Source organism: Platalea leucorodia, assembly GCF_965183815.1.
Source record: "Platalea leucorodia genome assembly, contig: HAP1_HAP1_SCAFFOLD_680, whole genome shotgun sequence".
Classification (NCBI taxonomy): Eukaryota; Metazoa; Chordata; class Aves; order Pelecaniformes; family Threskiornithidae; genus Platalea; species Platalea leucorodia.
Window position 1 is genome coordinate 1 of NW_028120966.1, and position 13858 is coordinate 13858.

The 13858-nt window shown below is 69.2% G+C and overlaps 1 protein-coding gene and 1 pseudogene across 2 annotated transcripts; one reads left to right on the forward strand and one right to left on the reverse strand.

Moving 5' to 3' along the window:
* Positions 1-1290: 1290 nt before the first annotated feature.
* Positions 1291-5989, reverse strand: LOC309604355 (purine nucleoside phosphorylase-like; annotated as a pseudogene). The gene is made up of 6 exons (XR_014230907.1): positions 5961-5989; positions 5344-5513; positions 4515-4620; positions 3908-4083; positions 3283-3467; positions 1291-2456 (listed from the first exon to the last, which is right to left on the reverse strand). The product of XR_014230907.1 is annotated as a purine nucleoside phosphorylase-like (transcript).
* A 1859-nt stretch (positions 5990-7848) lies between these two features.
* Positions 7849-11541, forward strand: PIP4P1 (phosphatidylinositol-4,5-bisphosphate 4-phosphatase 1; the record flags this gene model as incomplete). Its single annotated transcript, XM_082339299.1, has 7 exons — positions 7849-7887; positions 8137-8322; positions 9388-9494; positions 10272-10377; positions 10926-10978; positions 11062-11152; positions 11304-11541. 7 exons carry the CDS (start codon positions 7849-7851, stop codon positions 11445-11447), a joined length of 726 nt encoding a protein of 241 aa, XP_082195425.1. The 3' UTR covers positions 11448-11541.
* Between the last annotated feature and the right edge of the window lie 2317 nt (positions 11542-13858).

Here is a 13858-nt window from a genome sequence, read left to right on the forward strand (position 1 = left end):
ATTTCATCCCCAAAATTTCCCATTTTCCCCCAAAATCCCCCATTTTCCTCCCAAATCCCCCATTTTCTCCCAAAATCCCCCATTTTCCCCCAAAATCCCTTGGTTTTCTCCCCAAATCCCCCATTTTCCCCAAAAATCTCTCATTTCACCCCAAATCCCCTCATTTCAACAAAAAATCCTGTTTTGCTCAAAAATCCCCCGTTTCATCCCAAAAATTCCTGTTTTCCCCAAAAATTCCCTGTTGTCCTCCAAAATCTCCCATTTTCCCCCAAAATCCCTCATTTTCCTCCAAAATCCCTTGAGTTTCTCCCCAAATCTCTCATTTCACCCCAAATCCCTCATTTCAACAAAAATCCCCCGTTTCATCCCCAAAATTTCTGTTTTCCCCCAAAATCCCCGTTGTCCTCCAAAATCCCCCATTTTCCCCCAAAATCCCTCATTTTCCCCCAGATCCCTTGGTTATCTCCACAACTCCTTCATTTCACCCCAAATTCCCTCATTTCGCCAAAAAATCCCCCGTTTCGTCCCAAAAATTTCCCGTTTTCCCCCCCAAATCCTCCATTGTCCTCCAAAATCCCCCATTTTTCCCCCAAATCCCTTATTTCCCCCCAAATTCCCTCATTTCACCCCAAATTCCCTCATTTTGACAAAAAATCCCCCGTTTTCGCTCAGAAATCCCCCGTTTCGTCCCCAAAACTTCCCGGTTTCCCCCCAAATTCCCTCATTTCCCCCCAAACTCCCCCGCCTCCCCCCAAATCCCTCATTTCGCCCCCAATTTCCCTGGTTTCCCCCCAAATTCCCCCGTTCCCCCCCCGCCCCTCCCCCCCCCGCCACCTGGGGGGGGGAGGGGCCTCGGCGGGGGGGGGGGGAGGGGTCTCACCTTGGCCTCGGGGGGAGGGGGCGCCCTCCTTCGCCTCCATGACCTGCAACGGGGGGGGGGGAGGGGTCAGAGGTCACGACCCCCCCCCTCCCCCACCCCCTCCCCCCACCCCGGAGTGGGGGGAGGGGGACCCCCCCCGGCCTCCGCCGACCCCCACCTTCCACCTTGACTTTGCCTTTGACCAAAACAGCCCCTCCCCCACCCTCGCCCCTCCCCCACCCCGCCCATGGGAACGGGGGGAGGGGCGGGGCTATAAATAGCCCCGGGGGGGGGGAGGGGCCGAACCCGGACGCTGGGCTTTGCCCCGCCCCTCCCCCAATCACGCCACGCGGTTAATTAACGCCCCCCCAATTAATTATTAATGAGCTCGTTCGTCAGCGGGGGGGAGGGGCGGGGGGGGAGGGGCGGGCGGCGGCGATGACGAAGGGGCGCGAGGCGGCGCGGTGCTGCCGGGGCTTTAATTAATGGGGGGAGGGGTTAATGCCCGTCGGTAACTGGGGGGTTGGTCCCGGGGGGAGGGGCGGGTCAACACGGGACGGACACGGGACGGACACGGGACGGACATGGGTCAATGTGGGACGGACACGGGACAGACAGAGCTCAACATGGGACAGACGGGACGGACACGGGTCGGTCATGGATAAACATGGGATGGACATGGGACGGACACGGGTCAACATGGGACGGACACGGATGGTCATGGGATGGACATGGGTCAGACATGGGACGGACACGGGACAGACATGAGTCAACATGGGACAGACACGGGATGGACACAGCTCAACATGGGAGGGACATGGGACGGCCACGGGTCAAGGTGGGACGGACACGGGACGGACACAGGATGGTCATGGGATAGACATGGGACGGACACGGGATGGACACGGGTCAACATGGGATTGATGTGGGACGGACACAGGACAATGTGGGATGGACACAGGTCGGTCATGGGATGGACATGGGATGGACACGGGGCGGACACGGGTCAATGTGGGACGGACACGGGACGGTCATGGGACGGACACGGGACGGGTGTGGTCAACATGGGATGGACACGGGTCAACATAGGACAGACGCTATGGACACGGGACGGACACGGGACGGACACGGGAGTCCGGGGCTGCAGACATGATTGACACGCGAATGACACGCAACGGACAGGCCGCCGCCGCGGCACGGCCACGGGATTAAGGCACCGTCGGGGGGGAGCGCCGCGGGGACGGACGGACGCGGGGCGGACGTGGGGACGGACACGGGACGGACGCGGGGCGCCGGCCGCCGCCCTCTCCGTGCGCTAGGCGTGTTGGGGCGTGGGCTGGGCCAGGCGCGGGGGCCAGGGCCACCAGCAGCGCCCGCAGGTGCCGGGCCCCGGCCTGGGCGGCCGCCAGCACCTCCTCGTGCCCGGGGGGGCGGGGGCCCGCCCCTCCCCCCCGCCCCTCCCCCCCCTCGGCGTCCTCCGCGGCGTCATCGTCGGCGGCGTCGGCGTCCCCCGGCGCCGCGTTGGTGATGAGCGACAGCCCCAGCAGGCGCAGGCCGCAGTGCCGCGCCGCCACCGCCTCCGCCACCGTGCTCATGCCTGCGGGGGCCACGCGCTCAGGCCACGCCCGGGCCACGCCCAGGCGGGGGCGGGGCCTCGGCGCGCTCAGCCCCCCTCCCCCCCCCCGCGGCCTCAGCGTGTTCGGCCGCCCGTGCCCGTAGCGGGTGCCCCTCTCCTCCCGTGCCCTTAGCGTGTGCTGCGTACCCCGGCACCACTGACCCGCCTTAACACGCCCCTAGCGTGTCCTTGGCGTGTTCGGCCCTCCGTCCCCATCCTTCCCACGCCCGTAGCGTGTGGCCCCTCTCCTCCCGTGCCCTTAGCGTGTGCTGCGTACCCCGGTATGGTTACCCCCCTCAGCGCACCCTTAGCGTGTCCTTGGCGTGTTCAGCCCCTCCGTCCCCATCCTTCCCCATGCCCGTAGCGTGTGGCCCCTCTCCTCCCATGTTTTTAGCATGTTCCATGCCTCCCAGCACCAGTCGCCCTCCTCAACACGCCCTTGGCGTGGCCTTAGCATGTCCCCTAGCATGATGTTCGCCCTTCCATCCCCTCTCCTCCCATGTCCTTAGCGTGTGCTGCGTACCCCAGCACCGGTTACCCCCCCTCAACGCACCCTTAGCGTGCCCTTAGCGTGCCCTTAGCGTGTTCAGCTTTTTGTACCCCCTTCTTCCCGCGCCCGTAGCGTGTCGCCCCTCTCCCCCACGCCCTTAGCGTGTGCTGCGGACCCCGGTACCCCGCTACCCCTCAGCGTGCCCTTGGCGTGTTCACCCCCTCCGTCCCCATCCTTCCCACGCCCTTAGCGTGTCGCCCCTCCTCCCGCGCCCCCGGCCCCCCCGGCGCGGCGTCGGGCGCGCGGCCGGCGACTCACCGACGGCGTCGGCGCCCAGGCGCCGGAGGAGGCGGCACTCGGCGGGGGTCTCGTAGCTGGGCCCCCCCGACGCCGCAGTAGACGCCGGGGCGGGGCCGCAGCGGGGGGCGGGGCCAGGGCCAGCGCCAGGCGCCGCAGCCCCGCGTCGTAGGCGCCCCGCCATCGGCGGGAAGCGGGGGCCGAACCTGGGGGGGGGAGGGGAGGGGGGGTCAGGGGCCCCTCCCCCACCCCCCACCTTGGGGGGCCCCTCCCCCTCCTTTGCCTCGGTGCCCCCTCCTATCCCTTCCCCCCACCCCCCATAGCCTTGAACTTTGGTTCCCCCCCACATTTTGGTTCCCCCCCACTTTGGGCCCCCCCCCCCCCATTTGCCTCGGTGCCCCCTCCTCTCCCTTCCCCCCCCCAACACCCTTGAACTTTGGTTCCCTCCCCCACTTTAGGACCCCCACCTTTGGGTCCCCCCCACTTTGGTCGTGTCCCGTCCCCCCCCGTTTGCCTCGGTGCCCCCCTCCTCTCCCTTCCCCCCCACCCCCAACACCCTTGAACTTTGGTTCCCCCCCCCCCACTTTGCCCCCCCCCCCCCCCCCCCCCGTTTGCCTCGGCGCCCCCTCCTCTCCCTTCCCCCCACCTCTCATCGTTGGGCCCCGCCAGGGGGCTGCGCCCCGCCAGCCCGGGGAGGTCGATGTGGTCGCGGATGACCAGGAGGTGGCCGGGGGCCAGCGCGGGGTGGAGGCTGCCGGCCGCGTTGGTCAGCACCAGCGTGTGCACCCCCAGCAGCGCCAGCGTCCGCACCGGCATCGCCACCTGCGGGGGGCGGGACCCACGTCCAGGGGGCGGGACCCACATATATGGGGTGGGGAGTGACATCTATGGGGCCAGACCCCGTCTGTGGGGCCGGACCCACGCATCTATGGGGCCGAGATCCACATCTATGGGCCAGACCCACACATCTATGGGGCGGGGAGCCCTATCTCTGAGGCCGGACCCCATCTATGGGGCTGGAACTCCCACATCTATGGGGCTGAGATCCACATCTATGGGCCAGACCCCATCTATGGGGCAGGACCCCTCTCTATGAGGCCGGACCCACACATCCATGGGGCCAGACCCCATCTATGGGGCTGAGATCCACATCCATGGGGCCAGACCCCATCTATGGGGCTGGAGCCCACACACAGGGCTCTGGGCCCCCCACAGCTATGGGGCAGCCCCCCCCAGCTATGGGGCGGCCGTACCTGGGCGGGGCTGTAGCCCTCGTAGAGGTGGAAGCGGCCCCTGCAGGGACGGCGCAGGGGGCGGCGCCCAGGAGCCCCACAACCAATCGCCCGGCGTGGCCTTGCACTGGGGGCGGGGCCAGGGGTCACCCCCCCACAGCCCCCGCTCCCCCCCCACTGCCCTCCCAGCAGCCCCCAGTTGCCCCCCAGTGGCCCCAGTAGCCCCTCTACCCCCCAAACCAGCCTCCCAGTAGCCTCCCAGTGGCCCCCCCAGTACCCTCTCAGCCCCCCAAGTGCCCTCCCAGTCCCCCCCAGTTGCCCCCCCCAGCCTCCCCAGTAGCCCCCAGGTGCCCTCCCAGTAGACCCCAAGTGGCTCCCAGTCCCCCCAGTGCCCTCCCAGTAGCCCCCCAAGGGCCCTCCCAGTCCCCCCAGTAGCCCCCTCCACCCCCAAACCAGCCTCCCCAGTAGCCCCCCCAATCCCCTCCCAGTAACCCCCCAACTGGCCCCAGTAGCCCCTCTACCCCCCAAACCAGCCCTCCCAGTAGCCCCCCCAGTGCCCCTCCAGCCCCCAGTAGCCCCCACACCCCCAAACCAGCCCCCAGTTGCCCTCCAGTCCCCCCAGTAGCCCCCCAAGTGGCCCCCTGTCCCCCCAGTGCCCTCCCAGCAGCTCCCAGCAGCCCCCAGTCCCTCCCAGTGCCCTCCCAGCCTCTCCCAGCAGCCCCCCAGTCCCTCCCAGTCCCCCCCAGCAGCCCCCCAGTCCCTCCCAGTGCCCTCCCAGTCCCCCCCAGCAGCCCCCCCAGTCCCTCCCAGTGCCCTCCCAGCCCCCTCCCAGTGCCCCCCAGTGCCTCACCAGTGCTGCGGGGGAAGTGGGGGATTTGGGCGTAGTCGAAGGGCCTGGGGCTCCTCCAGCTCCTGGGCCAGGGCCCCCAGCCCCGAGCCGCAGACCAGGGCCACCCCGCGGCGGCGCCCGCACCCGCGGCCCGCAGCCAGGCCGCCGCCCTCCCGCAGCACGCCTCGTAGCTGGGGGAGGGGGACGCGTCACCCGCGGGGGCGAGGGGCGGCCGGCGGCGCCCGGGGGCGCCCAGGACCCACAGGGTGACCCCCAACGTCAACCGGGACCCATAGGTTGACCCAAGATGGCGCCCAGCACCCACAGGGGCACCCAAGAAGGCGCCCAGGACCCATACGTTGAGCCAAGATGGCGGTCAAGAGCCATACAGGGGCCCAAGACGGCACCCAAGACCCATAGGGGCAGCCAAGATGGCGCCCAGCACCCATATGTTGACCCCCAATGTCAACCAGCACCCATAGGTTGACCCCCAATGTCAACCAGCACCCATAGGTTGACCCAAGATGGCGCCCAGCACCCATACGTTGACCCCCAACGTCAACCAGGACCCATAGGTTGACCCAAGATGGCACCCAGCACCCCACAGGGGCACCCAAGAAGGCACCCAGGACCCATACGTTGAGCCAAGATGGCGGTCAAGAGCCATACAGGGGCCCAAGACGGCACCCAAGACCCATAGGGGCAGCCAAGATGGCGCCCAGCACCCATATGTTGACCCCCAATGTCAACCAGCACCCATAGGTTGACCCAAGATGGCGCCCAGCACCCATAGGGGCACCCAAGAAGGCGCCCAGCACCCATACGTTGACCCCCAACGTCAACCAGGACCCATAGGTTGACCCAAGATGGCACCCAGCACCCACAGGGGCACCCAAGAAGGCGCCCAGGACCCATACGTTGAGCCAAGATGGCAGCCAAGAGCCATACAGGGGCCCAAGATGGCAGCCAGGACCCATGGGAGCACCCAGGACCCATGGGGTGACCCCCAACGTCTCCCAGGACCCACGGGGGCACCCACAGCAGCGCCCATGGGGGCACCCAGCACCCACAGCAGCACCCAGCACCCACAGCAGCACCCACAGGGTGACCCAGGACCCATGGGGGCACCCAGGACCCCCAGGGTGACCCCCAACCTCCCCCCAGCACCCGTGGGGGCACCCACAGCAGCACCCAGCACCCATAGGGTGACCCAGGACCCACAGCGGCACCCAAGACCCATGGGGGCACCCACAGCAGCACCCAGGACCCACAGCAGCACCCAGCACCCATAGGGGCACCCATAGGGTGACCCAGGACCCATGGGGGTGACCCCCAACGTCCCCCAGGACCCATAGGGGCACCCACAGCAGCACCCAGCACCCATAGGGTGACCCAGCACCCACAGGGGCACCCGGACCCATGGGGTGACCCCCAACGTCCCCCCAGGACCCCATAGGGTGACCCGTAGGAGCGCCCATGGGGGCACCCAGCACCCACAGCAGCACCCACAGGGTGACCCAGGACCCATGGGGGCACCCAGGACCCCCAGGGTGACCCCCAACCTCCCCCAGCACCCGTGGGGGCACCCACAGCAGCACCCAGCACCCAGCGGCACCCCTGACCCTCGCTCCCCGCCCGGGCCCGGGGCCAAACGGACTTGGGACAAGCGGGAGGGGCCGCCCCTCCCCCCCACCCCCACCTCCGCTTCGGGGGGGAGGGGCGGGGCCGGGGCCCCCCCCCCTAGGGGCCGGGGACCCATCTATAGGGGGGCGCGACCCCCCACCGATTGGGGCGGGGCCCCCCCATGGGGGATCCCCGGCCTCCCCTCCCCTCCCCCCCCCCTCCGTGGGCGGGGCCCCCCCCCCGCGCTGATTGGCCGCCGGAGGGGGTGGGGCAGCCCCTCCCCCCCCACCCGCACCTCGCCTCCATCGCTGCCGCCGCCGCCGCTCTGCGCCCTGCGCGCCCCGGCCCCGCCGCTTATATAGGGCCCCGCCGCCCTGACGTCACGGCGCCGGCCACGCCCCCCCGCGTCTACCAATCACCTGCCGCCTCGCGCCCCCCCCCGCTTCCGGCGCCGCGTCGCTGTGGAGACGCCGGGGGGCGGCGGCGTCACGTGAGGAAAGCGGGCCAATGGGAGGGCGGGGAAGGGAGGGCGCTGTCGCCTGGCAACGGCGCCGCGGGTCACGTGAGGGGAACGGGCCAATGGGACGGAAGGGAAAGGAGGGCGCTGTCGCCTGGCAACGGCGCCGCGGGGTCACGTGAGGGGAACGGGCCAATGGAGGGGCGGGGAAGGGAGGGCGCTGTCGCTTGGCAACGGCGCCGCGGGTCACGTGAGGGGAACGGGCCAATGGGACGGAAGGGAAAGGAGGGCGCTGTCGCTTGGCAACGGCGCCGCGGGTCACGTGAGGGGAGCGGGCCAATGGGAGGGCGGGGGAAGGCGCCGGCCGGCGTAAGATGGGGGGAGGGCGCGCTCACGTGATGCGGGCGGGCCAATGGGCGGGCGAGGGGCGGGGCCCGGGCGCTGCCATGGCGGACGGGGAGCGCTCGCCGCTGCTGCCGGCCGAGGCGGGGCCGGGGGCCGGGCCCGGGGGCGGGAGGGGCCCCGGGGGCGGGTGAGTGGGGGCGGGGCCTGCGGGGGGAGGGGGCGGGGCCTGCGGGGGGGGCGGGGGGCGCGGGGTGGGGGTTTGAGGGGAAGGGGCGGGGCTTGGGGCGAGGGGGCGGGGCTTAAGGGGCGGGGTGAGGCCGGTGGGAGGGGCCTGGGGCGAGGGGCGGGGCTCGAGTGGGCGCAGCTGACTCCGCCCCCCCCGTTGCCAGGCGCCGCGGGGGGGGGCGGGCCGGGCGGTGCTGCCGGGGGAGGCCCCGCCCCCTTACTCGCCATTGGGCAGCCCGGAGGGAGGGGCGGGGCCGGCGGTCACGTGCCGCGTCTGCCAGCGGCCAATCAGCGTCGAGGGGAAAACCCACCAGCACGTGGTGAAGTGCGGGGGCTGCGGGGAGGCCACGGTGAGGGGCGGGGGCCTCGGGGGCGGGGCCGCGGCGAGGGGCGGGGCCACGGCGAGGGGCGGGGCCACGGCGAGGGGCGGGGCCTGGGCGAGGGGCGGGGCCGCGGGGCCACAGGGTGTGGGAGGGGCTTAGGGGAGGCAGGGCGGGGCTTTGCAGCAGGGGTGGGGCTTGAAAGGGGCGGGGCTTGGGGTGTGGCCCTAAAAGGTCTTTGGGGGTGGGTTTGGGGTGTGGGTGGGGCCTGAAAGGCATGGGAGGGGCTTAAAGGTGGTTAAGGGGCGGGGCTTAGTGGTGTTGGCGGGGCTTGTTGCATGGGTGGGGCTTGGGGCGGGGCTTAAACGGCATGAGGGGATCAGAGGGGCGGGGCTTAGGGTGTGGGCGGGGCTTGGGATGCATGGGCGGGGCTCAAAAGGGCGGAGCTTGGAGGGGCGGGGCTTTAAGGGATCTGGGGTGGGGCTTGGGGTGTGGGTGAGGCTTTAAGGGGCGGAGCTTTGGCAGGGGCGTGGCCTAAAGGGGGGCGTAATGGTGTCTGGGGGCGGGGCTTAGGATGTGGGCGGGGCTTGGGAAGCCTGGGGCTAAAAAGAGGCGGGGCATTGAGGGGCGGGGCTTAAAGGGCCTGGGGGCGGGGCTTGGGGTGTGGGCGGGGCTTTGACAGGGCGGGGCCTAAGGGAAGTGTAATGGTCTGAGGGCGGGGCTAAGGCTGAGGGCGGGGCTTGGGGCTAAAAGGGGGCGGGGCTTGGAGGGGCGGGGCTTAAAGGGGTCAGGGGGTGCAGCTTGGGTGTGAATGGGGCTTTAAGGGGGGCGGGGCTTGGAGGGGGCGTGGCCTAAAGTGAATCTGAGGGCGGGGCTTGGGGCATGGGTGGGGCTTGGGGGCATGGGAGGGGTTTAAGGGGGCGGGGCTTGGAGGGGCGTGGCCTAAAGGGGCCTTAAGGGGTCTGAGGGAGGGGCTTAGGCTGTGGGCGGGGTTTAAAGGGGTGGGCGTGGGTTGGGGTGGGCGAGGCTTTAAGGGGCGGGGCGTTGGGGGCGTGGCCCGCGTGGGCGTGGCCTGAGGGCCGGCCCCGCCCCCAGCCGATCCGCACGGCCCCCGGGGGGAAGAAGTACGTGCGGTGCCCCTGCAACTGCCTGCTGGTCTGCAAGGCCTCCTCCCAGCGCATCGCCTGCCCCCGGCCCTACTGGTCAGACTGGGAGGCACTGGGAGGGGCGGGGCGGGGGCTTGGGGGCCCTGGGAGGGCCTGGGAGGGTGCTGGGAGGGACTGGGATGGGCTGGGAGGGACTGGGATAGACTGGGAGGGACTGGGAGGGCACTGGGATGGAGTGGGAGGAGGTTTGGGGGCCCTGGGAGGGACTGGGAGGGGACTGGGAGGCACTGGGATGGACTGGAGGGTGCTAGGATGGACTGGGAGGGCACTGGGATAGACTGGGAGGGACTGGGAGGGCACTGGGATGGACTTGGAGGGACTGGGAGGAGGTCTGGGGGCCCAGGGATGGACTGGGAGGGGACTGGGATGGACTGGGAGGGGGTGCTGGGGTACTGGGGGGGGGACTGGGATGTACTGGGAGGCTCTGGGAGGGGCACTGGGCCATACTGGGAGGCACTGGGCGGGTCACTGGGCCATACTGGGAGATGGTGGGGGCACTGGGCCATACTGGGAGGGAATTCTGGGGCACTGGGATCGACTGGAAAGGGGAGTCGAGGTACTGGAACGGCACTGGGAGGGACTGGGGTATACTGGGAGAGGCTTCTCGGCTATGGGGAGGGGACTGGGAGGGTCACTGGGCCATACTGGGAGCACTGGGAGGGGGTCACCGAGGGGCTGGGACCCTGGCGGGGGGGAAGGGTGCTCCGGCACCCCTCCTCCCCCTCCCAGTACGCCCCAGTCCCCTCCCAGTACGCCCCAGTCCCCTCCCAGTACGCCCCAGTGCCCTCCCAGTATAACCCAGTCCCCTCCCAGTAAGCGCATCATCAACCTGGGCCCGGTGCAGGCGGGGGCCCCCAGCCCCGACCCCGCCCCCGGCGGCGTCCGCGTCGCCTGCGCCCACTGCGGGGGCCCCTTCCTGGTGAGCCCCGCCCCCACGGCTGGCCCCGCCCCACGGGGGGCCCCGCCCCATAGATGTGGGCCCCGCCCCCTATAGATGTGGGCCCCGCCCCCTAGATGTGGGTCCTGGCCCCCTATAGATGGGTCCCCGCCCCTTATATATGGGTCCCTCCCCCATTATGTGGGTCCCCGCCCCATAGATGTGGGTCCCGCCCCCTATAGATGAGTCCCCGCCCCCTATGTGTGGGTCCCTGCCCCCTATAGATGGGTCCCCACCCCCTATGTGTGGGTCCCCGCCCCCTATAGATGGGTCCTGCCCCAGAGATGTGGGTCCCCGCCCCTTATATATGGGCCCTGCCCCCTGTATGTGGGTCCCAGGCCCATAGATGTGGGTCCCGCCCCCTATAGATGGGCCCCACCTCCTATAGATGAGTCCCCGCCCCCTATGTGTGGGTCCCCGCCCCCTATGTGTGGGTCCTGCCCCCTATAGATGGGTCCCACCCCATAGATGTGGGGCCCCGCCCCCCCGCCGGCCCCGCCCCCTCTAACCCCGCCCCCTCCCCCCCGCAGTGGGCGGAGTTCGCCGACCGCGCCCTGGCCCGCTGCCCCCACTGCCGCAAGGTGTAAGTGCCCCTCCCCCCCGCCCTAAGCCCCGACCCCAGCCCCGCCCCCCGCCCTAAGCCCCGCCCCCCTCCTCCCTTCCCAGGTCCGCCATTGGCCGCCGGTTCCCGCGGCGACGCTGCCTCTGCTGCCTCCTCCTGGCGCTCCTATTGGCCGGGGCCGCCGCCGGGCTGGCGGTGAGGGGCGGGGCTCCGGGGGGGCGTGGTCTACGGGGGTGGGGGGCGTGGCCTCGAAGGGGGAGGGCCTTGGGGTAAAGGGGCGGGGCTGCGGGGCGGGGTCTGGAGGGCCCCGCCCTGATCCCGCCCCCCCCGTGCTGCTCTCCCATAGGTGGGGACGTGGGGCCCCGCCCACCGGCTCCGCCCCCTGCACGCGGGCTGGGCCCTGCTGGGGGCGGGGGCGGGGGCCTGCCTGCTGCGGGCGGCCTATTGGGGCTGCCTGCGGGTCAGCCCGCCCCTCCCCCCCCGCGCCTGACCCCGCCCCCCGCGGCACCGGGTGCGCGTCACAGCCTCCTGCGTCACGGGACACGGCTGGGACACGCCTGCGTCACGGGACACGCCCCGGACACGCCTGCGTCATGGGACACGTCATGGACATGCTTGTGTCACGTGACCCGCATTGGACACGCCTGCATCATGTGACACGGCTGGGACACGCTCGCGTCACGGGGACACGCCCCGGACACGCTTACGTCATGGGATGCGCATCAGCCCCCCCGCGTCACGTGACCCGGCCGCGACACGCCTGCGTCACGTGACCCGCATTGGACACGCCTCCATCATGTGACCCGGCCGCGACACGCCTGCGTCATGGGCCACGTCATGGACACGCTTCTGTCACGTGACACACGGGCCACGCGTCACGGGCCAGGCGTCGGACATGTTTGCGTCATGGGACGCTGGTGAGAGCCTCCTGCGTCATGTGACACGCGTCGGACACGCTTCTGTCACGTGACACGGCTGGGACACGCTTGCGTCATGGCCGCACCTGCATCATGTGACCCGTCACGGACACGCCTGCATCATGCGCCGCACCTGCGCCACGCCTGGATCACGTGACCCCGGGGCAGCCCCGCCTCCCCCGTGACGTCATCGCTGCCCCGGGGGGGCTTGGGGGCGGGGCGGCGGCGCGTGACATCATCGCAGGCGCCTGTGATGTCGCCGGCCACGCCCGGGACCCCCGGGGCGGCGGCCATCTTGGATCTGCCCCCCCGCCCGGCGGCCATCTTGGAGCGACCCCTGGGGGCGGCAGCCATCTTGGATCGCCTCTTCCCGCCCGGCGGCCATCTTGCACTGACCCTCCTGGGCGGCGGCCATCTTGCCCCCCCCCCCCCCCCCGCATGCGCCTGGCCCCGCCCACACGGGCCCCCCCCTCCTTCCCAGCATGCACCCGCCCCCGGGGAGGCCCCGCCCCCGCTGTACATAAGCCCCGCCCCCCCGTTACAGCTCTATTTAACGATTGGCTCCTCCCCCGCACACCGGGGGCGGGGCCAAGGCTGGAAACAAAGCCCTGATTGGTTCAATGACGGCGTTTATTCCCTCCCCCCCCGGGGGGGGGTAAAAAGGGGGGGGGGGGGGGGAGGGGATCCCTGAGGGTTGGGCCGGGCCCTATGGGGGCTATGGGGGGTGGGGGAGGGGCGGGGGGGAGGGGCCCCCAATGGATCCTATAGGATTGCGGGAATCTATAAGAACTGAGGGGATCTATAGGGGGTGGGGGGGGGTCTATAGGGGGCGGGGGGGGACCTATAGGGGGTGGGAGGGGCTATAGGAGGTGGGAGGGGCTACGGGGGGGGGAGGGGACCCCGATGGATCCTATGGGGCTGGGGGCGTCTATAAAAAAGGAGGGAATCTGTAGGGGGTGGGGGGGGTCTATAGGGGACGGGGGGGTCTATAGGGGACGGGGGGGGATCTATAGGGGAGGGGGGGGATCTATAGGTCTATGAGGGGGAGGGGGGGGCCTATAGGGGGTGGGGAGGGGCTGTGGGGGGGCGGGGAACCCCGATGGATCCTATAGGATTGCGGGAATCTATAAGAGCTGAGGGATCTATAGGGGGCGGGGGGGGTCTGTAGGGGGTCTATAGGGGTGGGAGGGGGCCTATGGGGGTGGGAGGGGCTACGGGGGGGGCGGGGGCCGGCGTGACGCGGCAGTGGTCGCCGGTGATGTCATCAAGCCCAACGCGGGGGCGCTGCGGGCGGAGTCGTGGCCAAAGGGAGGTTGAGGGGGTCATCGGGCCGCCATCTTGTAGCCGCGATGACATCATCACGCGCAGCTTGGGGGCGTTGAGGGCAGATTTTAGGGCCAAGAAGAGGCTGAGGGGGTCATCGCGACGCCATCTTGCTCCGTGATGACATCATCAAACCCCATCTTGGAGCGTTTAGGGCAGATTTATGGTCAAATAGAGGTTGATGACGCCATATTGATCCACGATGACATCATCAACCCCCATTTTGGACCATTTAGAGCCGATTTGTGGCCAAATAAAGGTTGACGGGCTCATCACGCCGCCATGTTGCTCCATGATGACATCATCAAACCGAATTTGGGGCATTTAGAGCAGATTTATGGCAGAGATTGAGGGGGTCATCGTGACGCCATGTCGATCCACGATGACCTCATCAACCCCCATTTGGGGGCATTTAGAGCAGATTTATGGCCAAATAGAGGTTGATGAGGTCATCGTGACGCCGTATTGATCCACAATGACATCATCAAACCCCAATTTTGGGGCATTTTAGAGCAGATTTGTGGCCAAATAGAGGCTGACAGGCTCATCACGCCGCCATGTTGCTCCACAATGACCTCATCAACCGCCATTTTGAGCGTTTAGGGCGGATTTACGGTCAAATAGAGGTTGATGAGGTCATCGTGACGCCATGTTGATCCAC